Raw genomic sequence first — 26154 nt, 5'->3', positions numbered from 1 at the left:
GCAGTCTAATTTCTTAGTTCAGGGAAAGTAAAAATGAAAGACTGTGGTGATCTGACAGCAACTGATTTATTAGTACTACAGGATTAACCCTTTCATGGCTAAACGTTCGCAGCGAGCGTTAGGCGTATTTGCTGGTGGTGCTAAATGCTCGCTGCGAGCTCCAGCCGCACTCATATCTCCCATGTATGAGTGTTCCAACAATATTTCTCACAACACAGCATTGCCAATTGAGTGGGTTCTCCACTAACTTTGGTGGAAAATCATGTCAGCCCAGCGCGGAAAATCTATGGACGAGCAACTGGTGGACGTTAATTGTTGTCCAATATAGCGACATTTTTGCATAGCTTCACCTATCACATGACTGATATTTTGACCAAATAGTTATAAATTTAGCATCTGGCAATGCTGCCGTGCCAGCACCCCATCATCAAGAGATCTACAGCAGTTGCTTACGGCTGACCGTCGTGCACGTATAAATGTACGTCTTCACAGGCAACACACCCTGAACGTGCCTGTACTTTCACGGGAGAGGCTTACATTACCGAATCGTATAGATCTTGGCCTCCTCTTTCCAATGGTGTTCTTGTTTTTTAGCTGTGATGAATAGTTATTGAGATACAGAGGTTAAAAGAGCGAGCACTAGTGTCACTTGCTGGTGGTGCTAAAAGCTCGCTGCGAGCGCCAGTCGCCCTCACAGAAAAAACACCCCCTGAACGAGCCTGTACGTTCGCAGGAGAGGCTTACATAACCGAATCTTATAGATTTTGTCCTCCTCTTTCCAATGGTGTTTTTGTTTTGTAGCTGTGATGAATAGTTTTTAAGGTACAGCGGTTAAAAGAGATCCCCTTCCCCCACTGGGGTGCCTGAGCGCGCCTGAGGGGGTAGTCTCGTTGCGAGCGCTTAGCAATGAAAGGGTTAAGCATCCGTTCCACAGCCAATCAGGTACCAGCGTGGCTGCCACTCTGTGCCTCATGAGTATTCGCTGTTGGCCTTCTTGGATCTAGCGCTTAGACCAACAACCAATCATCTGTCAGCACGACTCCCGTCCCGTGCCTCATGATTGGGTTTGTGGCGAAGGCCGCCACAATACTCCCCCATCAGTGAAAATGTCCCGTTGCGCGTGAGAGGGGACAGCCCGCCCTGGAGAGTCGTACAGAAGGGGGAGGGGGGGGGGTCGTCGTCTCGAAGGTATGCTGCCCTATATACGTAGTAGGAAAGCTTTCTTCTTTCTTTGGATGACTTAGCAGGGGCCAGAATAGGGGGGAGGGGTGGCGTGTGGGTGTCAGTGCGAAGAAAGAAATGCTTTGTTGAATGTAGAGCTCGGGGTACGTATCGGTGATCTGGCGCCTTGTATGTTTGTTTGCACGGGGCGAATTTCCTGACGATGCTCCTGAGGCAGTTGATGTTTTTGCTCGTAGGGGCGTCAGGTAAGAATTTGCCTGGTACAACGTGGGTGTTGTCGAAGACCATCTTGGCTGGGGAGACGTCAAGGCCCTCCTTTGGGGTAGAACGAAGGCTGAAGACGACCCAGGGTAGCTGTGAGAAACATGTTGAGTTGTTGCATCGTGACATTAGGGCCGCCTTGAGTGTCCTGTGAAATCACTCCACCATGCCGTTAGCTTCTGAGTTGTAGGCTGTAGTGTGGTGGACTGCGGTGCCCATCAGCTGTCCCAAGGACGTCCATAACTGCGACATGAAGGTGGTGCTGTGGTCGGACGTGATATGCTCTGGAATGCCGAATCTAGAGATCCACCCGGAGAGCAGGGCCACAGTGCAGGAAGCTGAAGTGGCGTTGGGCATTGTGACGGCTTCAGGCCATCTGGTAGAGCGGTCTACAATGGTGAAAAGGTAACGGTGTTCTGCTGACGGAGGAAGGGGACCCACTACATCCACGTGGATGTAGTGGGGTCTCTGAGGTTGGTGAAAGGATCTGGGGCCTGTCTCTGTGTGTCGGTGGACTTTGGATTTCTGGCACGAAGAGCAGGACACTGAACCCAGTTCCCTGTGTCGCGGGAGATGCTGTGCCACATGAACTTTTGTGTTAGTAGTCTTGTTGTTGCTCGTCATGTAGGATGTGACAGGTCGTGGACGAGGTTGAAAACATGATGGCGAAGGGATGCTGGTATTCATTGGGTTTGGTCGCCTGGTGCTGACGTCACAGAGGATGGTGATGCCAGAATCACTCAGGGGAACGTCCTTCCATTGTAGGGCTGTGAGCGATATTCTCGCTGCTGTCGTCTCGGGGTCCCATTGTTGCTTCTTGGCAAGGAGGTTGAAGTCGAATCCCAGTTGAATTGCGTCAGTTTCGACTCTGGAGAGGGCATCGGCTACGAGGTTCTTCCTGCGTAGCAGATGTCTGAAGGTGCAGTTAAACTTGGAGATGGGTGAGAGGTGTCGGCGCTGTCGTGGGGATCAGGCGTCCGTCTGTCTAGTAAAGGTGTGAACCAAGGGCATGTGGTCGGTCTGGATGGTGAAGGTTGCACCCTCCAGGAAGTGGCGGAAATGGCGGACTGCTTGGTGGACGGCGAGAAGTTCTCTGTTGAAGGTGGAGTAGTTCTTTTCAGCCTTAAGGAGTTTGCAGCTGAAGAAACTCAAAGGGCGTGGCTGCCCATGGGTGATTTGTTCCCAAACAGAGCCAATGGCGATGTTGCTAGCATCCATGGTGATGATGAGAGGCTTCCCGGGAACTGGAAAAGCAAGGAGGGCTGCTGCGGCGAGGACGTCTTTCGCTTTCTGGAAAGCATCTGCTTGAGAGGGGCCCCATTTCCAGACTATAACACAGCTGGATTTTTTTTCCAAAGATGTGTAATGCATTTAGACTAGTAATACTACAGAAATAGTAACCTAAACTGATTTTAGTTTTTGACAGTGGTAGGCCTGGTAAGAACTGGTAGGCCCTATCTATGGCCAGCTGAGTTTCAGCTTCTGCTGGAATATATATATATATATATATATATATATATATATATATATATATATATATCTATATATATATCTATATATCTATATATATATATATATATCTATATATATATTTCTATTTCTGCTGTGGTGGACGGTCACCGTTCTTCCCCTAAAGCAATTAACAGTGGTGTCCCACAGGGTTCTGTCCTATCTCCCACTCTCTGTTGTTCATTGATGATCTTTCCAAAACAAACTGTCCGATCCATTCTTACGCCGATGACTCCACTCTGCATTACTCAACTTCTTTTAATAGAAGACCCACTCCACAGGAACTTACCGATTCAAGGCTGGAGGCAACAGAACGCTTAGCCTCAGACCTTACTATTATTTCCGATTGGGGCAAGAGGAACCTGGTGTCCTTCAACGCCTCAAAAACACAGTTTCTCCACCTATCCACTCGACACAATCTTCCAAACAACTATCCCCTATTCTTCGACAACACTCAGCTATCACCTTCTTCAACACTAAACATTCTCGGTCTATCCTTAACTCAAAACCTCAACTGGAAACTTCATATCTCATCTCTTACTAAATCAGCTTCCTCTAGGCTGGGCGTTCTGTACCGTCTCCGCCAGTTTTTCTACCCCGCACAGTTGCTATCCATTTACAGGAGCCTTGTCTGCCCTCGTATGGAGTATGCATCTCATGTGTGGGGGGGTCCACTCATACAGCTCTCCTTGGTAGAGTGGAGTCAAAGGCTCTTCGTCTCATCAGCTCTCCTCCTCATACTGATAGTCTTCTTCCTCTCAAATTCTGCCGCCATGTTGTCTCTCTATCTTCTATCGATATTTTCATGCTGACTGCTCTTTTGAACTTGCTGACTGCATGCCTCCCCCACTCCCGCGGCCTCGCTGCACACGTCTTTCTGCTCATGCTCATCCCTATACTGCCCAAACCCCTTATGCAAGAGTCAACCAGCATCTTCACTCTTTCATCCCTCACGCTGGTAAATTCTGGAACAATCTTCCTTCATCTGTATTTCCTCCTGCCTACGACTTGAACTCTTTCAAGAGGAGGGTATCAGGACACCTCTTGAAATTTTCCTCTCTTTTTGAACACTCCTTTGATCTCTATTCAGGAGCAGTGAGTAGCGGGCTTTTTTTTTTATATTTTTCTTTACGCCCTTGAACTGTCTCCTTAGCTGTAAAAAAAAATAAAAAAAAAAAAAAAAATATATATATATATATATATATATATATATATATATATATATATATATATATATATATATATATATATATATATATATATATATATATATATATATATATATATATATATATATATATATATATATATATATATATATATATATATATATATATATATATATATATATATATATATATATATATATATATATATATATATATATATATATATATATATATATATATATATATATATATATATAGTACGGTTTCGGTTTTATACGGATTGTCGTGGAAGAATTTTTTTAGGCTTTTTAAATTTCCCGCTCGTCGCACCAAGTAGCCGTGGCGTGAGTGGCAACACTGTTCTACCAAAACACCTGCTGGAAGCACCACAAAGCGTTCGAGAAAGGTGTTCATCTTGCATAAGAATTCAGATTCGGAGAAGTTACGTTGCGGTAGGGAGAGCATACCACGTGAATGAGAGCAGTGTTCACTGTATCCATCATAGTGTAAAAGAAATTCTTGCCGCAGTAACTGCCAGTGCTCCAAGAGTGCTGCAAGAGTGGAGATAAAGGCTGTCCTTTTACTAAGCCTCGTCGTTGCTATGGTAACGGCATCTCACTCACAGCAAAATGGCGTACGCTGATCTTCCTGCCAGTGCATTTGAGAGAGCGAGTCAGGATGTCTCAGGCGCCCAGACCACCCCTGGCGATGTTTAACATGCATTACTAGCTGTCCTAGCTGATGAACTCCTTACAACTGAAGATGAAAAGGAAGCTCCAATGGTTATGGTGGTACAGAGAGGTGAAATGCAATGCAAACAGTTATATGTGTTTATTTGGGCCGCCATGTTTGCTGATGATGACATCACAGCACGAAGGCACTCCACCTCTCAAAGCCAGGAGCCAGTGGACGTGCCGAGTTGCCAACTCGTGCTGCCACGTCATGGGTTTGAGAGCACTCGGGACGTTCCGAGAGTCCCGATTCACTCTCTCAAACGCAGCCCAGGGAGTGTTTCTATATATATATATATATATATATATATATATATATATATATATATATATATATATATATATATATATATATATATATATATATATATATATATATATATATATATATATATATATATATATATATATATATATATATATATATATATATATATATATATATATATATATATATATATATATATATATATATATATATATATATATATATATATATATATATATATATATATATATATATATATATATATGGGTCAGCAGGGTGTACAAGCGTTAATTACCCCGTTAGGAGCGAATCTTAACAGAACACCCGCGTCCTTGGGGCATGGCGGGTGCTGACCAGCCCCACAATGCCTCAATAATTTTTCTTAAGTCACTAATTATCGTTTGCAAGAGATGCCACAACGCCCACGTATTCACTGTGGATGGGGAAAGGCTTGCCTACACTGGCGTTAGCGTACATAATGTAATATTGCAGAAAACAAGGTAAAACATTCTTGGGGAGGCGGGGCAAGGCGAGCAGTTTTACATAACCCGTAACATTTTTTCGTTTTTACGGCTATACTACATCCTTCCTGCACTCGTTTCATGTACAGGAGGTGGCTGCTGAGTCGTCAAAACAGCCTCGTGTTCAGGGGGAGCGAGGTTCAATCCCGCCCGGTGCCGCAAGCTGGGATTTTTTCAGCCCGCCGCCAGTGGCTTAAAACTACCCACATGCTCAGAAAGAGACCCTCACCGCGGATCAGCGGACTCGGGTTCAAAATGAGCTCTGGGAGGCTGCATGGGCAGCAGCAAGATGCAAGATGGCGCAACTATAAATGCGCCAGAACGGCTGGGCCCACCACATCAGGACCTACCGGAATGAGCTGGATGACCTTCCACCGGGACTGGGAAGAAGACCGGAAGAAGCCTACCTGGCAATGTAAATATATCCACATAGCTGGGCGTTATCGCGATAAGTTATCGCTGATAACAAAATCGGGATATCGGCCATCCGCTACTTATTTAAATATATATCGGTATCTTCGTTACTTTTGTAGCCAAACTTTAGATAGCGATAATCACTACTTTTTTCTGCCTCAGAAAAAAATTGTTGTCTCCTCCCTACTGCGCATGCGTGGCCCAGGTGCCCGGAATTGTATGAAAAAACTTCGGGGTATGAAGTATGTTCGGTGAAGAGATTTCATGCTTAGATCATCAACATTAAAACACTAGGTTAGTTTTTTATGTTAGACTCAAAAATCAATATATCAAAGAGAAAAATCATTTAACTTTGCCCAAAAAATAATTAATCACTGCCTCAAATTTGATATTCCATATTCATTTGTGAGCATGCCATGGTATTGAAGGCACCCGGTGTTGTGTTATTTGGTGTCCCATCTTCAACAGCTGGCGCTTTTGTTTACAAACACTGGTCTCTCGTGAACTGTGCATGCTCAGACCAGTAAGTGTAGCCCTGTACAGTCTCACAAAGCTTTTTAACACATTAAGAGTTGCTGGAAGGCTGAATCAGACATACAGTACCACCATCCTCGCTGTTTCTAGAACGACACTCTGTACATATGAATACAACTCGTACAGTGTCTGTCTAGAAACAGCGGGGATGGTGGTAGTGGTACTGTATGTCCTATTTAGCCTTCCAGTAACTCTTAATTATGGTTAAAAAGCTTTGTGAGACTGTACAGGTCTACGCTTGCTGGTCTAAGCATGCACAGTTCACGAGAGACCAGTGTTTGTAAACAAAAGCGTCAGCTTTGACGGTGGGGACGCCAAATAACACAACACTGGTTTACATAGATTTACATAGAAAATCAGGCCACACAGACCCCATGGTCCAGACTTGGTGGTCTGTCCTTAAACCTAAGTGATTTTACATTAATCAGAAGACTCCAAAACGTTGCATTTCTACTCTAGTTGATATTAAGTTGAAGGAAGTGACGGTCGAGCTTATTTTTGAAGGAGTCAATCGTGTTACACTGGACCACTGATGGTGGAAGCTTATTCCATTCTCGCACTACAACGTTGGTGAAGAAAAATTTGGTGCAATCTGAATTTACTTGTCTACATCTGAGTTTTACGCCATTGTTCCTCGTGCGCAGACTGTCATCGATCATAAACAATGTTGATCTGTCTACATTCGTGAAACCATTAAGTATTTTAAAACATTCGATCAATTTTCCTCGGAGGCTTTTCAAGAGAGAACATGTTAAGGATAGAAAGCCTTTCTTCGTAGGATTTGTTGCGCAAGGAAGGGATCATTTTAGATGCTTGACGCTGAACACCTTCTAATTTAGCAATATCCTTTGCATGGTGGGGACCAAAACTGTACCGCATATTCCAAGTGGGGTCTGACTAAACTGTTGTAGAGCGGGAGTATTACATCTTTATTCTTGAATACAAAGTTTCTTTTAATGAAGCCCAACATTCTGTTCGCTTTATTTGCTGCATCGATGCATTGCTGTGAGAATTTGAGGTTTGACGCGATTTTGACCCCCAAGTCTTTGACGCATTGAACGCTGTTGAGTTTAACGCCGCGCATTTCGTATTCGAATTTCTTATTCCTCGTTCAACTTGAAGGACCTGGCACTTGTCTACGTTAAAGGGCATCTCCCATCTATCCGACCAAGCTGAAATTTTGTGCAAATCCTCTTGGAGGCTTTGCCTGTCTTCGTCAGTGAGAACCGAGTTACCAATCTTTGTGTCGTCTGCAAATTTACTAATGCGGTTATTGAGTCCAACATCCACGTCGTTGATGTAAATAATGAAATGCACTGGGCCAAGGACCGAGCCCTGAGGGACGCCACTAGTGACAGGCGCCCACTCTGAGTTAAATCCGTCAATCACTACTCTTTGTTGTCTGTTGCTCAACCAATTCGCGATCCATTGGTTTACTTGACCGTCAATACCTATTTGCTTTAATTTGTAAAGTAATTTATGATGCGGACTTTATCAAACGCTTTCTGAAATCAAGATAGACTACGTCCAGTGATTTGGTTACGTCATAAACAGTGAAGAGGTCGTTATAAAAGGTTAATAGGTTTGATAGGCAGGATCTTTTGTTTTGGAAGCCATGTTGTGAGTCCCCAATCAATGAGTGGCTTTCAAGGTAACTCACAATTTTGTCTCTAATTATGCCCTCAAGTAGCTTACCTACAACCGAAGTTAGACTAATGGGCCTGTAATTACCTGGTACTTGTTTGTCTCCTTTCTTGAAAATCGGTGTCACGTTAGCCTTTTTCCAATCTGAAGGGACGATGCCTTGTCGCAAGGACATATTGAATACGGTTGTGAGGGAGGAGAGTATTTCTTCGTTTCTTTCATAAGAGTTGGATATACTTTGTCAGGTACAGGACTTTTCTTTGTTTTACGTGCATGGAGAGCTTTAAGGACTTCATCGGTTGTTATTTCAAAATTAGGCAATGCATGCTCGAGATTTACAATAGTACTGGTGTTGGTGGTAGCGAGAGGAAGACTGTTAGTATTAAACACCGAGGAAAAGTAATTGTTTAAGAGGTTTGCAATGTGTTGGCTGTCAGTCACTAGTGCACCGTCGCTGTTTGTTAAAGGTCCAATACCACTTTTGATCGCCTTTCTGTTGTTTATGTAACTGAAGAAAGATTTTTATTTTACAGTTGGCTGCAATATTTTCTTCATATCTACGCTTTGCCTGACCTACTAGTCTTTTTACCTGGCATCATTATAGAGTCTAATGTTCTCGGCGTGCTTTGTTCTTTCTTTAACCTGTAAAACAATTTTCTCTCATTGACTGATTGTTTAATTTCGCTATTAAACCACGGTGGGCTTTTATTAGTGTTAATTCGGGACGAATGTGTTCTGCTGAGTGAGTAAGTGATTTTAAGGCTTAGCCAGGCTTCCTCTACGCTGCCGTCATCTGATAGTTGTATTTCTGTTAGTTTTGTCGGATTTCTGTTAGCTCTTTTGAAATTGGGCACCTTTACTTTATTTTCAGTCACTGATGATTGAGCTTTAATGTCACTAATTTATGATCGCAAGAACCGAGGTGTTCTCCTACCGTGACACTACTGACAAGGTTATCTTGGGTCGTTATAACAAGGTCGAGTATATTATTTTGTCGAGTTGGCTCAGAAACCATTTGGCTTAGATAATTTTCTTCTAGAAATTCGATCATTCTATGTGACTCGCCTTCTGTACCTGACAGTGTCGCCCAGTCGATATGGGGGAGGTTAAAGTCTCCTAATATCAGTGAGTCGTTGTTATTAAGTGACTGCCTTAAGACGCTGTACATTTCAAGGTCGTCATCGAGTGATTGCCCGGGAGGTCTGTAGGTGACAGATATATTTAAATTGACTTTTGCAATGTTTACTCGCACGCACAAATGTTCAACGTTACTGTTTCCCGGTGTTTTGTCGGTGGGTTGCAAATAGCTTTTGACATAAAGGGCGACGCCACCGCCTCTACGGTTTACACGATCTTTGTTGAAGAGTCTGTAGCCATCTATGTTGTATTCGGAACTTAAATCAATATTTGTGGTTCAGGCGTTTCTAGTATTACCGTCCATAGGTATGTGTCGACATGTGGTTTTCAGGTTTTGTAAGTTTTCTAAAATATGGATATAATGAAAACTTCAATTCATCTATGTTTTTTATTTGAAATATCAATATAGTACCTTTTCGCCTATCGGACTTATCGCTAGCTAGTATCGGAATAGTGGATTTATATCGGTATCGGTTGTCGCCTATATTTGTGTCTCCAGTTAACGAACATCGGTTATCACTGATAAGGTTTTCCATTATCAGTTATCGGTTATTGGGAATAATATTTTATGTTATCGTGCCCAGCTATGTATATCCACGAGTGCGCAGGCGTAAAGGGGTGATGTGGGCATACGGATGTGAGCTTAAGTAGCTCCGTTTTTTAGATAATAAGGATATATTCTCAGGGCGAGCGGGGCGGAGTGGCGGCGGCGCGGCTGAAATGTAGCCAACCTGTAACATATTTTTCATTTTTACGGCTATAACATATTGTCCCTGCACTCGTTTCATATATATACGTATGTGCTGGCATGGAAGGCTATCGTGGGCTTACGGGCGTGATCTTAAGTAGCTTTGTTTGTGCCGATGATATACTAAATGCAGTAGGCGAAAGTTGGGTTTTCGGGTCCGTAGACCTAACCTACACCATATCCGGGTTTTTCCCATATCCGGGTGCCCCTGTGGCTCTATCAACCCGGATACCAGAGGGTTTACTGTATATATATATATATATATATATATATATATATATATATATATATATATATATATATATATATATATATATATATATATATATATATATATATATATATATATATATATATATATATATATATATATATATATATATATATATATATAGACGCCATGGTAAGCGCCCCAAACACCACACAGGCAAAGCAATGCCTGGAGAAGGTAGGGCACACACGCAAAAGCAATTAACTGGGCCACGGTGAACGTAAATAATGGCGTGCGGGGCGCTTGTTGTGTTGTGGTACGCAAGGTAAAGAGAATCTCTTTACCTTGGTAGTGCGGTACGCTGCCCAGGCAGAGCTTAGAGGCATCGTGCGGGCAATTTGAACGACGTTTGGCGGCGCTTGACAATTTTTTTGAATTTTTTTGGAAAAAAATCACATTTTTTAAAACTCCCGGATACGGGCAAGGTCGGATACAGTGCACCTGGATAACTGGGTTTACTCTCTCTCTCTCTCTCTCTCTCTCTCTCTCTCTCTCTCTCTCTCTCTCTCTCTCTCTCTCTCTCTCTCTCTCTCTCTCTCTCTCTCTCTCTCTCTATATATATATATATATACAGTACCCTCTCAGTTTTGCGCTTGCTTCATTCCGAAGGTATGGCGCTAAACTCGAGGATCGCGAAATTCATGGTATTGAAATCCATGTAAAAGCACTTATTGGTTCCGACCCGTGGAAAATAATTACTTTTTCTGACTTTACTCCCTTGTTATCACAATTTTTCAACTTTAGGTACTCCCTTGTTATCTCAAAATACGTACCTTGTTAATAGGCAGAAAATGGGAAGTAAGAACAATTTGTTTTTAAGCTGCAGTTGAAGGCGGCTGCCTTACAATTGGCTGGCAGTTCTGAATACAAGCTTGTGATCCACGTGGTGTCGTCTGCTAAAGTAAGGGTGGTTGCTCGCTGTCACCCGTGGGACAGTTGGACAAACCTATATTTTTCTGGTAGTTTTCTGTGTTATGAAATAATCTGCTAACTCTTTCTGTTAAAAATCATGAAATCACTAATATCATGAATGACTTTTCAATGCCTATTGAACGTAAACCACTGCCACCGCCGCAAAATAGCTCGCAGAAAGGTTCAACTTGTTTACTGTTTCCATATTTCCCTCAGAGCTCACGAAGATCACAAGCGGACAGACTAGAACAAAACCAGGCAAATTAATACTTTTAATCCTGTGTATTCCCACAGCGCGCATGCGTGGTGGGCAGCAGAATGACTAATTTCATCAGGGAGATATTTCTCAGCCAGTGTAGTGGACCTTCTTCTTCTTCTTTTGACCTGTAATGCTTTGTATCGCCTCTTAGGTCCTCCTTCTCCACACTTTTATATTCACAGCATGCACTTAAGGCCGCTTTCACAGTCATTTTGATTGTTTTGATCGTTACCAATGGCGGCAGTCGCCGCTCTAGTATTTTCACGTGAAACTGGCCCATTGTGTATATGGTGGCTGCGGGGTTAGCCTAGCCCCGCACTTACCACACACTCTCAACATCTCTCGCTTCGTCTGCAGCCGCCACTACCCTATCGGCCAGTTTCACGTGAAATACTAAGCGGCGATCGCCGCCATTGGTAACGATCAAAACAAACAACATGACTTAAAACGGCCCTTAGTTACTTAATTAACAGAGCACCCATATACACTTCACCCTGAACTTAGGTGTTTTTCTGTCCTTTTTTTTCCCTGATTTTGCCTTTCTATGCCCTTTTGCAATTTTTCACTATTACTTTTCACCGTCGCTGCCATGCATTACAGTTCAAAAGAAGAAGAAGAAAAGGAAAACAACACCAGGAAATCTACAATTTCCATAGACTTGATAAAAAGATTTTTGGACTGTGATTCCACAGCACAAGGTGTTCTCTTATCTTGTTAATCAAGTAGTAAGCAAAGCAGCTCTGCCAGTCCATTTTACAAGTCTCTTGGTGGGCCATCTTCCACTGCTCCTCACTTCTCAGCCACTGCCGTCGTCTGTTTGTTTACATGCAGCCGTTCGGTACCCACGTACCCAGGCTCGTACTCACAACTGTTTTCCATTCATAAGGACAATCAACAACTCACTCCCGGTGGGTATACGGGCAACCGCGGTTGCCCATAGCCCCAATGGTTGGACACCGCCTTTTAAGGCAACACGCCGACGGTAGGTAGACGTGACCCGTACATGTCAAAGCAGCACGAAACTTGTGGCGGTAATGCGCGAAAGTCGTAATGGTAAGAATTTAGGACTAAGCGCTAAACTCGAGGATTGCGAAACTCGGATAGCGCGAAACTCGAGAGGGTACCGTATATATATATATATATATATATATATATATATATATATATATATATATATATATATATATATATATATATATATATATATATATATATATATATATATATATATATATATATATATATATATATATATATATATATATATATATATATATATATATATATATATATATATATATATATATATATATATATATATATATTTATTTTAAATGCATCTTCTGATGACAGCTTTGGCTGTCATCAGTATGTCTGAGCCTCAGAAGCTGATGACTGTCAAAGCTGTCATTAGTAGATGAAAAATTAATCCCTTTAAGGTGATTTCTTAATGCGTTAAACAAATAATCCTAAAAATCCTATTACCTCACCTTAAATAAAAAAATGGTAGTGGGAGGGGTTCAGTGGGAAAGAGTCCTGGGTTGGCAGCAACAAATATCCTTTTACTCATGTATCTTTGGCCAGGACCGAGGTGCAAGTCTGGTGAACATCAAGATGGCGGAAAACTATCTTTATCTAAGATGCACCCAGATGTTCCCATTCAGCGAAAAATCAGTTATTAGGATCTACATTAATTTGGTGTTTTCATCAAAAATATTATTCTGGAAGTAGTTATTGGCAAGATCCTATTGTATGTTGGTTGCTGGTTCTGCTGCTAGTAAAGATTATTGCTAATATTATCTACAAGTGTTTATAACCCTTCATATTGCCAATGTTTGCACTTTGCATTTGGGGGTACAGGCTTATATCAGCATTTGTTACATATGTAATGATTTATTCACTGAAAAGTAATACATTTGTACATATTAATACAGTCATACCTCGCCCAATTATTGATTGGTTCCAAAAGCTGTGACGTAACCTGTTCTTTTCACAAACTGAACATAATGCCTTAGAAATGTCATAAAATGACAAACTATAAAACTAGTCATAAAACACTGCAAAATTAGAGTCCACACTATCACTCACCACCGTCGATGCCTTTCATTAATTGAGTGTTCATTGGCAAACACTGGCAGCACCAGCAGCACTGCTCAGTGGTGAAGCTCAAGGAGGCTTATCTCCTTTGTGAAACTTGTTGGTGGTTGTGAATGTTAATGTGTATGGGGCTTTATGTACTGTACTGTATGATGACAAACACCTTACATCCAGTATAAACAATGTGCGGGAGAATATAACTCATTGAGGTATGGTATATATATTATATGGTGTATGTGTGTGTGTGTGTGTGTGTGTGTGTATATATATATATATATATATATATATATATATATATATATGATACAATATGGTGCTGGTCCAGACCAAGCTTAGCCTTTGTTTTTTGCCATGTGGTGTTAGGCAAATGAAGACACTGTGGTATTTGCATTACAATATTAGACTGGTCGGATTTCTGGAAAATGTGCATAATAAAGGAGTAGATGGCATTTTTTGTTAAAAGTCGGCAAATGGTTGTTTTTCCATAATTTGGGTGTGCTGAATCCATTTTTGCCGTTTGCCAAGCTCCATCTGCTCTCGTTAAGTCATGAAATGCAAAACAAAATGGCGGCCTCAGAGGCTTTTTCTAGAGGAGTAACCATATAAACAATTACCCGATTCTCCCTAATACCTGCGCCTTCTCTCATAGGTGTGCCTTCTACTATTAATTACTAGATAGTGCTTGAATTTCTGAACATTTGCCAATTTGTTTCATCCAAATCAGATGAATAATAAGAAAGTTATGGCTGTTTAAGTGAAAATTTCACAAAAACGCCTATAACTTTCTTATTATTGATCCGATTTGAGTGGAACAAATTGCCAAATGTTCAGAATTTCAAGAGCTATGGGATGACTTGGCTTTAAATAAATTCCAGAGTGTACAGGTGCGCCTCTTAGGTCGAATATGGCATATACATTGTCATTTTGGGTATGTCATATTTTGCAAATGAATTATGAAATAAATAAACAACAGTTTTGATTTTAATCATAAATGTATTAATCACATGTGTTTTAATTTTGTTTTTGTCATACATGGCTGCACTTCAGCCCCAATAAATAAAACAACTGATAAACAAACTGGAATTAAAGAATGATGAAGATAAAATTACATATGTAAAGTATTTGGCACTGAAAAAATACTTTTAGGCTTGCAGAAAGCAACATACACTAGAAACCCACTTTAATATTACATATCATACCTACCCTTTTCAGCGTTAATATCTATGGATACATGTTTTGAATCCTTATCAAATAGAACAAAATAATGCAACACATTGCACATGTTTCTTTGTGGCAAAATAAACTCAAATAGTACATTTTATGAGCATACATACTAGCTGAAATGACAGAATATAGGAAATAAGGTTAGTCTTATAGCAACATTTTGGCACATAAAAGCTTCTAAATGGTTTGCAGAAAACACAATGAAGGAGAACTCTGACTAAATAGTACACGCAGAAGGTCATTCCTACATATGTTGAAAACATTAATATCCTAATGACACATGTCTTGTCCCCTTTAATACGCACATTTAAACGTTTCTTAATGAAAAACTCATGTCACTTATTGCATTTTATGAGCGTACATTCCAAGAATAAAACAACTTTTGAACCAATAGCTAACTCCTCTACTATAAAGTTGACACCAGAATAAAAGCTCCATGTATGAGAGTTTTGCCTTGGCATGTATTATGAACTGTAAATGCTTTCATTGGATTGTCAGTGGTTTGCCTGCTAACAAAGCAAAACCAAGTTGCATTTTTCATAATTTCACCTTAGAGATCATTGAAGCAAGAGTCTTCAACACTTCTGCATTTGCAGGCTGCAGTGCATGCAAGACGTGTCTTCCTACATTTGCACCGCACAGTTCTGCAACTTGTTGTACAGTTGCAAGATATCAGTTCCAGGCATGACTCTGGTATGGTTGGTAGGGTCATTAGGATTGGGACAAGCGCATTATCTTCCAACTTCCAGCCCATTTGCTCAGGAGGGGGCAACACTGGGTGCTGCTTGTGGGCTTGTCTCCACACTGCTGCCTGGTAGTGGGCTCTTTGAATGTGGAGTGTCAGGGCATCACTGGTTGGTGGAAGAGACTCTGGAGCACGAGACTTTACAAACAGGAGTGACCTGGCCTTGTTTGCAGAGTGCGTGTTCTGTATGCCATACATCTTGCAGACAAAGTGTTGAGCATCTCTTGTAGTTTCAGGCGTCAAGTCAAGTTTGTCAAGGTTTGAGAGAAGATCTGAGTATTGTAAAAACACTTTCCAACTTGACTTCTTACTATGTCCAGCAATGTACGAGGTAGTGTCACTTCCTGTGAGAGCATGAAATGCAGGCAGAGTTTCAAGCATGTCTTGGCTCAACTGCAAGTTCTCAACAATCGAATGGATGGGAATATACTTCCTCTTCTTTGCTGTGCCAGCCTTCAGCCACAAATTTGTACAAGGCATCTTGTGAAAGTATGCGAGAAGGAGCACCAAAATGTCTGTGTCACGTGCAGCCACAACTATTGCTGATGCTTTGCACTCAATACAGTGGATGATCACCCTTGTGTCCGCTTCTTCATGTCTGGCCTCTAGCTTTTCGGTTTCAATGGTTGGACTAGATGCTTCAACCATTTCCTCATTCCCAAATCCACCTGCAACAACTATTATTTTGTTCTGTGGTGCACCAAGTACCAGTTGATGAGACAGGAACCTCGCTAGGTCAGCTTTGTTCTCTGGATGTGCGAGAAAATTCTCCCATCTGGATGGTAAGGGCACTTCTCTGCCTTCAATTGGTCTTCTGATGGGCCTTGATCCTTGGCTGCGTTTATTCCTCGTTGCAGATTTGATGGACACTTCGTAGTATCTATCAAACAACACATCGATTCTGTGGAATGATGCTCCACTCTGCAGGACACTTGCAACAAACGCATCTGCTAAGTCACCAAAGTTAGATGCTCCTTGTGGTTTTCCAATAGCAATCACCAATGCCTGACCATCAATGATTAGTGTTGCATCATCAGGTAGGTTCTCTGTGTCTAAAGTAGGAGGGCAGGGTGTATCTGCCACCAGCACCTGAGACAAGATTGCCTTGGATCCAGTACGAAGGTTCCCATTCATTTCTGCCAATGCTGAAGGTACAGGCAACAGTTCATGGCAGAGAATGTCATCGAGATTCACATGTCTGCCAGCCTCGTATGCTGTGATTAACCTCTGAAACACCTTTCTGTCTGCCTTTATAGCTTTTTCTTTTGAGGGCCCACTCTTCAGTGTTCTGAACTCAAACAGGGAAGCAAATGTGAGAGGCTTGTTTTTAGGCAACGGGTCCCGAAACTTTGTCTTTCTGTGCTCTTGTGGTAGAAGTCTTTCTGCAACAAAGTTTTCTAACTGCTTTTGTCCCTTTTCCTTTGCTGACAGCAGATCATGTTCTATTTCATTTGAGGCAAGATCTTTGGAAGCAATGTTCTGAAGGTTATCTGGTACCTCTTGTGAGAACATTTTCAGGGCAACAAAAGTTCCGAATAGCAAATAAAAACTGAGGTAAGTGTTAGTGTGTTGTACAACATGACAAAATATTTCAATTGGTCACATACAAATCCAACAGAATACAGAGTTATGCATGATGATATAATTTGGTGCTCATATGTGAACTAAATTTCAATGGTATTAAGAGGGTTTGATTGACAGACAGACGGACAAACGGACATAAATAATGAACAAATTTTTATTTACAAAACAACTCAGAACATACAATGACTAAAGGCATAACATACATGTCACATTTAACCCAAACAAAGGCATAATTTGAATACACGATGATTCGAGCAGCAGAAAAAGTTATCTTTACGGTCATATTTTAATTATGCATTTTATGGCTTAAATAGCCAAGGTACAGTTTGGCAAACAGCAAAAATGGATTCAGCACACCCAAATTATGTAAAAAAAACTATTTGCCCACTTTTAACAAAAAATGCCATATGAAGTTAGAATTTTCCAAAATCCGACTAGTCTATATGGTGCTGGTTCAAATTTTGATTGTCTGGTGTAGGCTGTGTTGCTGAGTGGTGTAAAGTCAGACAGTGGTGTTCGCCAAACAAAACTTTACTCTAGAAAAGTGATTTGTCGTATTTGATGTAAGTTGAAATGGCATAGAGGGATATGACTGTATAATTTTTTATATTTTTACCTGCTGCCCATAGAGCCAGTAAGTTCTCTCATGAGCTTGGTGGATGGTCCCATCCCATTAGTGGGACAGTCAAATTTTATTTGAAATGATTGCCGTGATATATAGGAGAATATTGTAAACAAACCAATGATAATGAAGATTCTGGAAGCTTGAAGTGAAGGCATTTTGTGGTATTATGGCTCCTGTAAGCTCCCTTCAGAGTCAATCCCTGACTGGCTGCTGCAGTCAAGTTTCCTGTACAGTTGTCTGCCTCCAGCCTCATGGGTTCCTGCATGCACGACTGCCATATGTAAAAAAAATGTGTAGGTATATATAGGTAAAATACACTCAAAGGGCCCCCGTTCTCCAAATGTATTTTAAAACATTACATCCCACTGAAGGAAATTATCAGTACAAAATATGTATTTAGAGTCAATGTGTAGCATAAAAGGCAGCAACACCATGAAATAGCTCAAGAAAAAGATGAATTAGTCAAGTTGCCTCTTAATTAACTCTTATTGAAGAATAATCACTAAGCAGAAATTTCCCAAGAGAACCTTCATCACAAGGTTGTGTGTGAGTTTTGCCCACCATTTAGTCACCTTCATTATAACAGCTGCTCTATTAATGTAATAAATGTTTGCATGTGCACCTCGCTTGCTTTAGTTTCAAAAATTTATCTCACTGAGTGTAGGGTTTGGTTTTCTTTACCAATAGGTGTAGTAATATCTAAGCTTTGTTAGGACTGGTTTGCTTCAGGTAGAAAAATGCATCATTTAAGCATGGATGAAGTGACCAGTCAGCCAATATCTTTGGAGTCTTGTGAAAACAGTAATCTATACCTCTGCAAGGTGACAGCCCAGTTTTGAAATGCCATCTATTAGTGTAGCACCCTTCAATTGTTTTATCAAGAGGAAAATTAAAAGACCTTTGGAGTTATATCCCTTACAGTTCACATTATATGATTGTGGCTATCCTTATTGCTGTATGAAACAATGACTCCAAAGTCCTAATCATGTGTTAATTCAGTAGGGGTCATATGCTAATGTCTGTAGGAAACCATTTTGCCAGATGAATACTGTAAAGGTTAATCATTGCTCACGTGATGTAGATGTGTTGAGACAAAGCCTTGCTTCATGAGGCTGTTTTGTTCATTAGTGTATTTCATTTCAGCTGTATGATGCAAGAATAAGTCGAAGTTATGCAGAGTTCCTACAGTTCTTTGTACCTTTTGAGATAGAATCACTCTACACGACATGCATCAACTTCCAAAACCAGATGCCTGTTGTCATTCTCATGAAAAACTCTCCATACCTGAGGGATGTCCACCTGTACAAGAATTTGAGCGATCACGTCCTCACACAACTGCGCAAACACTGTCCCGACATAGAGTCCATCACGTTGGGTGGACACAACGTTGTGAATGAGGAGTACCTTTTCCGCACCTTCTTCAACGGCATGTACAAGGAACAGGTGGTGAAGATGATTGATGACAAAGATAAGATGAAGGTTACGTTTCCTAAGCTGAAGAGTGTCACCATGCTCATGGATCTGGACTGTGATGATGTCATGTTTTATATCCAACATTACTATAAAGACATCAAGACAAGCTGGACCAAGTGCATTGCTGAGAACAGGCTTTCTCCGCTCCTGCTCAAGTCCCTCATTGGCCCACCCTACTGCCTCAAGGGTAAAGGGGAATATTATCTTGACATCCTTGAGCTCACCATCCGCAAGAACACGCTAGAGTCCTGGACTGTGCAGGGGCCACCCATAGTCTTCCCTGAGGTGAAGCATGTTTCTATTTACCACGCCTTCCATGACATGGAACCACGGGAACTTGGTGCCAAGATCAAGGACATTGTGGAGCGTCTGCGCTGTACTAGTTTCTCCCACTCCTCACCCCCAGCAGAGGACCTAGACACCCTAACTGTGTGTGTTCCAACTCTGGAGACTTTTGGGGCCCCTTTCAGTGAGATGCACTTGAGTACTTTTGAAGTGCTTGATGCAAAGATACTCTTTCGGTGCCTCAACCTGTGCCCCAACCTCAAGGTATTCTCGGTGAATGCCTCACGTATTGAGATGAACAATGGTGTCTCCTACAAAGCTCTCAACACACTTACCAAACTAAATGCACTGGGCATGAGTGTCAAGTTTCTGGACCAGTGCGATGTCTCCTGCCTCACTCACCTGATCCGTGCGGCGCCAAACCTCAGGATCATAGAGCTCTTTGGGGCCAACTTGCAGACTGTTGTGCGTGACCTGGCTGTTGCTGGTGTCCTCTCCAAAATCAAAATAATCTCTCTCCACAAGAGCATATCATGGTTTACCGACCAAGACTTTGATGACTGTGTATTCATGGGTAGGAACATGGCCTCCTTGTCAGTCATGATGTTAAACCCGGTACTTAAACAAACGCTGTATCAGATCAAGAAATACTTTGCTAGCACACAGCTCAAGGTGATCCACAGGTATCAAATGCTCATTAGCTAGGAGTGAATGCATTATGACTGATGTGTGTGTAAATGCAGCCGAATCATAAAATTATTAAACTACCATATTTGCTGGCATCAAAGACGCACCGGCACCAAAGGTGCACTGGCATCTGGGGCACAGTGGCGCCAAAGGTGCACTGGCATCCAAGATGCACCCCATTTTCAAGTGCTAAGTTAAAAAAAAAAAAAATCATGAACTTCAGCAATTTTATTAATGTTTTGTTGGATGTTGCCTGACTTGTACATATCTACCATATACTACTGGACCAGCGTCATATTGTTCTATATATACCATACAATATGCAAGGTGACCTGCTCACTCTTGAGGATTGTTTACCACTACTGGCACACAAACAATGAACAAGACCAAGACATGTAGAGGGAGTGTGTGGCTAAACTTCATACTACCTTGGTATATATTGTCTGCATCACCAGCTTTACTACAATTTCTTTAATTACCACACAAACATGAGAAACCAAAACCAAGACAAAAACAGTAACAATGGCTGCTATGAGTGTATCGTCTTTGTCACTCACAGCACACTGCCAGGGTGAGCAGGGTCTGCCAGATCGTCACAGCCCTTAAACATTATCATCATGTGTGTTCACTTTTTATAGGCCTACGTTAGGCCTGCAGGTGATGCAACCTTCTGCGTCCAAGACGCGTGATAATTTTTCTAGTCTTATTCTGCGATAAAAGTGCGTCTTCATCACTGGCAAATATGGTAATTAATGTTGATATTCAAGATGAATGACAGGAAACTATAAAATTAAGGGTACTGTGAATGCTTTATGTACACACACACACACACACACACATCAAAAGAGTTCCCGAGACATACATTGTTGGAATCCCCTGCTAAGTGTATTATTGCAGTTGGTCAAGCTCAGGTCTGTTGTCAAATGAGCGAGTGATATGAAAACTTATTGTGTTTTGAGCAGGAAAAATAGTGAAACAAGTTGTAAACAAGCAACTTACGTAGGTTTAAACTTTTTATTGAGGTGAAAATGCACTTGCCTGCAGAGGTGTCCTTTTCTTTGGAAAGTTTGGTGCTAACTGATTGAATATATGATGTCTGAGTCGCTTCATTGTATTTGAAATAACTACCTGGTAATGTGAATCAAAACTTATTTACTAACAAGTTTCTCCCTTTGATATATTTAAAATGATAAAAAGATGTTGATAAGGCTATTTGTTTACATCAGTCACTCAAGTCTGCAACTCAAGCATTCTTTTGGGCTACTTCACATGTAATTTTTCACTTATTTTAATACACAGGAGAAATTGCACTAAGCACAAGAAGAACATATAACAACTATTTTTTTTAAGTCCAGTTGAAAAATACATACAGAAGGATAGGAAGCTGTTTGCTGCCTTCATGGACCTGGAGAAGGCACATGACAGGGTTGTCAGGAAGAGGTTGTAGGATGTTCTAAGGATATATGGTGTGGGAGGGCGTTTACTGGAGGGAATCCGATCCTTCTATAAGGATGCGAGTGCCTCTGTACATGTGAAGGGTGAGTTGAGTGAGGGTTTTGGATTTGGTGTGGGTGTGAGACAGGGGTGTGGGATGTCACCATGGCTTTTTAATGTGTACATGGATGGTTGTATGAGAGAAATGAAAGCCAGAGTGGGGGAGCTTGGTCCAAGGCTGAAAGTGAGAGGTACGGAGGAGTCATTGGTTGCGGGCCTGTTTGCAGATGATACAGTGTTGTTGGCAGAGAATGAGGGGATGCTGCAGAGGATAGTGGATGAGTTTGACAGGGTGTGTAAGAGGAGAAAGCTGAGAGTGAATGCTGGAAAGAGTAAGGTTAAGGTATTTGAGAGGGCGAGAGAACAGGTCATTGATTTTGCAAAGCCGTACAGTTAGAGCAGAGGGTACAACGAAGTGTAGGATAAAGTTAGGGGAGGAGAGAATGGAGGAAGTGACTGAGTTCAAATATTTAGGAAGCGTTTTATGTAAGCATGGCAGTATGGAAGGTGAGGTGAAGGAAAGAGCAGTTAAGGGCAGACAGGTGGTGAGTGCACTAGAGAGAGTTATGAAAGGAAGAAGTGTGAGTGTGGAGGTAAAGAGGGGAATAAGGAATAGTGTTATTCTGCCAACTTTGTCATATGCGTCAGAGATGTGGACATGGAATGCAGCACAGCAATCGAGAATACGTGCAGTGGAAATGAGTTATTTAAGAGGTGCATGTGGTGTGTCGGGATGGGATGGAGAAAGTAATGAAAGCATGTATGATCAGTTTGGTATGGGTGCGACAGCGAAAGGAGTGGAGTGTGGGGTGGTGGTGTGGGTGAAGCGTGATGCATTGAGATGGTCTGGACATATGATGAGAATGGGGGAGAATGAATTTGTTAAGAGAGTGTATGAGGGAAGGATTGAGGGAGGGGGTGTCAGGGGAGGACCACATGTGAAGTGGATCAATGGGGTGAGTGAGTATTGGAGCGAAAGAGTTTGAAGTAGCAGGATTGAATGTGCTGAGAGGGAGTGCCAGAACATGGAAAGATGGAGAGAGGGAGTGCCAGAACATGGAAAGATGGAGACACTTCTGCCGCCGCCGTCCCCTGGAGGGAAGTTCCCGCGAGGGAGTAAGGTGTCGGAGATATAGATAGATAGACAGAACACAAGCAACATTGGTTGTGAACATCAAGTCACCCAAGTCAACAACAGGCAGGACAAAATGAGCTTGATTAAATCCTGTAAAAATACAATTAGTAGGTAAGAACAATAAGTAAGATTGTCATTGTGGCATTATATTAGGTGAGAAACTTTGTTTTGGTGGGAACTTATTTAAACTAAATACCTTCAAGGTTGGCTGATATGAGCTACACATTGTGAAACTATTTATTTTGACTAAACAACAGAAATATTATTGTATTGACTTATATAAATGGTTTCTAAAATCTTTCCTCTTTGTGGTAGGAACTTTATGATTAAGAAAGGTTTTGCGTGTGAAGTGATATTTTTGGCCTAAGAGAGAGCAGGATGAGGACTGTAAGACACATCACTTCAGAATTATCGAAAAAGTAAGTTAATATTCTTTAGTACACTTGCTAACAAGTCAATTTAATTAATCACTGTTGGCTCTTGTGACACATGACTAATGACTGGTAGTGGCTTTGTGTACAGGGGACAAGGGACACTGCATAATAGTGGTGATGTTGTTATAGGGTGTAAGAAATTTAGTGTGTTTTATTTGTGAAAAGAGTGACTTTAATTTTGCAATCTGTTGATGTGTTGCGAATGCTACATAGAACCTACTTACTGGTAATGGAAAAGTAGGTACTGCTGGTGACTGTGTGTGTGTGTGTGTGTGTGCATGCAATTGAGAGAAAATTGCTAAAATTTAGTTTTTCCTGTTGTGAGCCTTTTATGATAAAGGAAGGTACACACACACACGCACACACACACACACACACACACACACCTGATAGCACTATACAGGGTGGCGAATGGAGTGGAGCATTTGGACAGAGAGGACCTGTGTGTGTGGAACGAGAGAGAAACGAGAGGACATGGAAAGAAGTTGAGGACGACCACGTGTAGGAGAGATGTGAAAAAGTTTAGCTTCTCAAACAGAAGCATTGAACTATGGAATAGACTGGAGGAGGAGGTGGTTTGTGCAAGAAACATTCTTGATTTTAAGGAAAAGTTGGATAAAGTGGATATGGAGATGGGACAGCGCAAGCATAGCTCTTTTCCCGTGTGTCACAACTAGGTAAATACAACTAGGCAAATACACACACACACACTGCTCTGATAATCGGTTAAAGCACTGCATTGCCAGGCTTTGCGGCATGGCAGGCAGTGGTTTGAGCCCATCTCAGGCTGTTTTTTCTGCTTAGTAGGAGTGGTTACTGTCCCTCCTTGAGCAAGAGGGATGGGGTGTGTTATGTGTGAGGTCCTGGCAGTACCCATAGATCGATTAATGAGCCTTGCTCTAATCGGGAGGGTACTTGCTGGCGATTGCAAGTCCAACTTGTGATCAGGCCGTGATGAAACACAAACACACACACACACACACACACACACACACACACACACACACACACACACACATTGTGTCAGTCAGGGGTTGTGTCTCACCTCCCGTGTGTGAGTATGGGTGCGAGGCTTTAGCCGTACCCAGAAGTCCATCACTTTAGAGCTCTGCTCCCAATTAGGAAGGGTACTGTCTGGCATGTCATGTGGTCAGACCATGGTGAATTATACACACACGCACACACACACACACACACTGACTGATAAAGGTCTAAGCAAGTTAAATAATATGCATGAAGTGAGAGCAATTTCATAATGATTTAATTTGTAGTTTTCATTTGAAATCAGTTTTAACATCTGATTAATATAATCTATACTATTTGGTAGCTGAAGTGGTTGTCACTGTCAATTTTATGTGGCAGTTAAAAGGTAAAGTAATATCTTTGCCCCTAATTATGAAATGAATGTTAATTCAAAACCAAAAATAATCCTTAGTGAAAGTGTTACAAGGAGATAAAATATAAACTACAAATTTTCTTTCTAATGCTATGGGCCATTATCCTGGTAGGGACGTTACTAAACATTACCTGCTTGAACATGCTGGCCTTAAACTTTTATGAACTGCTTAGCTCCAATGGAATAGGGTATGTTCACCAATGTGTATGCACCATCCAACAAATACTCAGAAGGATAAAAACTATTCTGTGACATTAAACTGAGTTAAGAAACAATACTAATGTTGAAATATCAGTTATTATGCATTCTTTTGACATTAGTTCAGTTTTTTTTTACTTTAGATCAATTTTCCAGGGTACACACACTTATGTAAATGTCAATTTCACATAGACATTTAACACCAATGAGGCAATGATATGTTAATTACAGTACTAAAGTTGACCATGAGAAAGTTAACAAGCTTGTCCTCCTGTTATTTCCAATCCCATTGATATGCTGGAGCTTGTCCTTCTATTATTTCCAATCCCATTGATATGCTGGGCAGGCAATAGGGCAGGGGACCTTGTGACCTCAACCTTAGGCCCTTGTCCTTGATCCAATAATATTTTCTTGAACTTTCTCTTAGTAGTTTTTCCCCTTCACTTCATCTATTCTCCTCCTTTATCCAACCTCGTTTTCCCTAAGATTTGATGTATTGCATGAGGAGTTTTTGGGACTTCAGACATTTTGGACCAAGACCAAAGTACAGGTGTCTGGAGGATTAAGTCTGTTCATGTGTGTGGCAAGGACATTGATATCTTATGGAATTTCATAAACCTTAGTGGTGTAGTGCAGAACAATGGTGTATTTCATCAAGAAGTGTTAAAGCAAATTGGCTTGGCCTAAGGTGTTATGGACCCGCTGAGTACGAGTATATGGTGGTGTTGATACCTGTGCAAAATAACAAAGATAAAGATTTTCAAGCCACTTGTGCTCTTTTGTACTAAGGCTGAGATACGGACGTTGAAGTGATGAGGTGAATTGATGCATTTGATAATAAGTGCCAATGCATAATCATGGGATATCCCTGGACTGACCTTGTCAAGTTGGGGATAACTGTGAAACAACGTAGGCCTTTTACCTGCTTAGTCGATGAATGTCAACTCTGGCTATCTGGGCATGTGGCACACTACCCAGAAACTGACCCTGCTCATCAGTTTGTTTCTGTTAGAGACAATCCTGAGTGGAGTAGGAGGCCAAGGGAATGCCCATAAGCCTCATTGCTTGAGCAAGTTCATGGATCCTGCCATGAGGTACTTTTGATGGGGACGGGGCCTGCATGAAGACTTGCTCAGAGGGACCCCCGGGGTAGGTGTCATAGGTGGGTGAGGTAATGCGCCCCTTGATGTATGCCTCTATTGATTGAATATAAAATT

At 41.5% G+C, this 26154-nt stretch overlaps 1 protein-coding gene across 6 annotated transcripts in view; it reads left to right on the top strand.

Moving 5' to 3' along the window:
- The window catches only part of LOC127001963 (uncharacterized), a 68363-nt gene extending 46876 nt beyond the window's left edge, over nucleotides 1–21487 (top strand). For all 6 annotated transcript variants that reach the window (XM_050867233.1, XM_050867231.1, XM_050867234.1 and 3 more), the window contains one exon: nucleotides 18979–21487. In XM_050867233.1, the coding sequence (XP_050723190.1) occupies nucleotides 18979–20298 (1320 nt within the window). In that variant the 3' untranslated portion in view covers nucleotides 20299–21487. The remainder of the gene's footprint in view (nucleotides 1–18978) is intronic.
- The last annotated feature ends 4667 nt before the right edge of the window (nucleotides 21488–26154 follow it).

The sequence above is a fragment of the Eriocheir sinensis genome, chromosome 22 (assembly GCF_024679095.1).
Source record: "Eriocheir sinensis breed Jianghai 21 chromosome 22, ASM2467909v1, whole genome shotgun sequence".
Classification (NCBI taxonomy): Eukaryota; Metazoa; Arthropoda; class Malacostraca; order Decapoda; family Varunidae; genus Eriocheir; species Eriocheir sinensis.
Note: the sequence above shows the minus strand (reverse complement) of the source record. Positions and strands in the feature narration are given on the sequence as shown.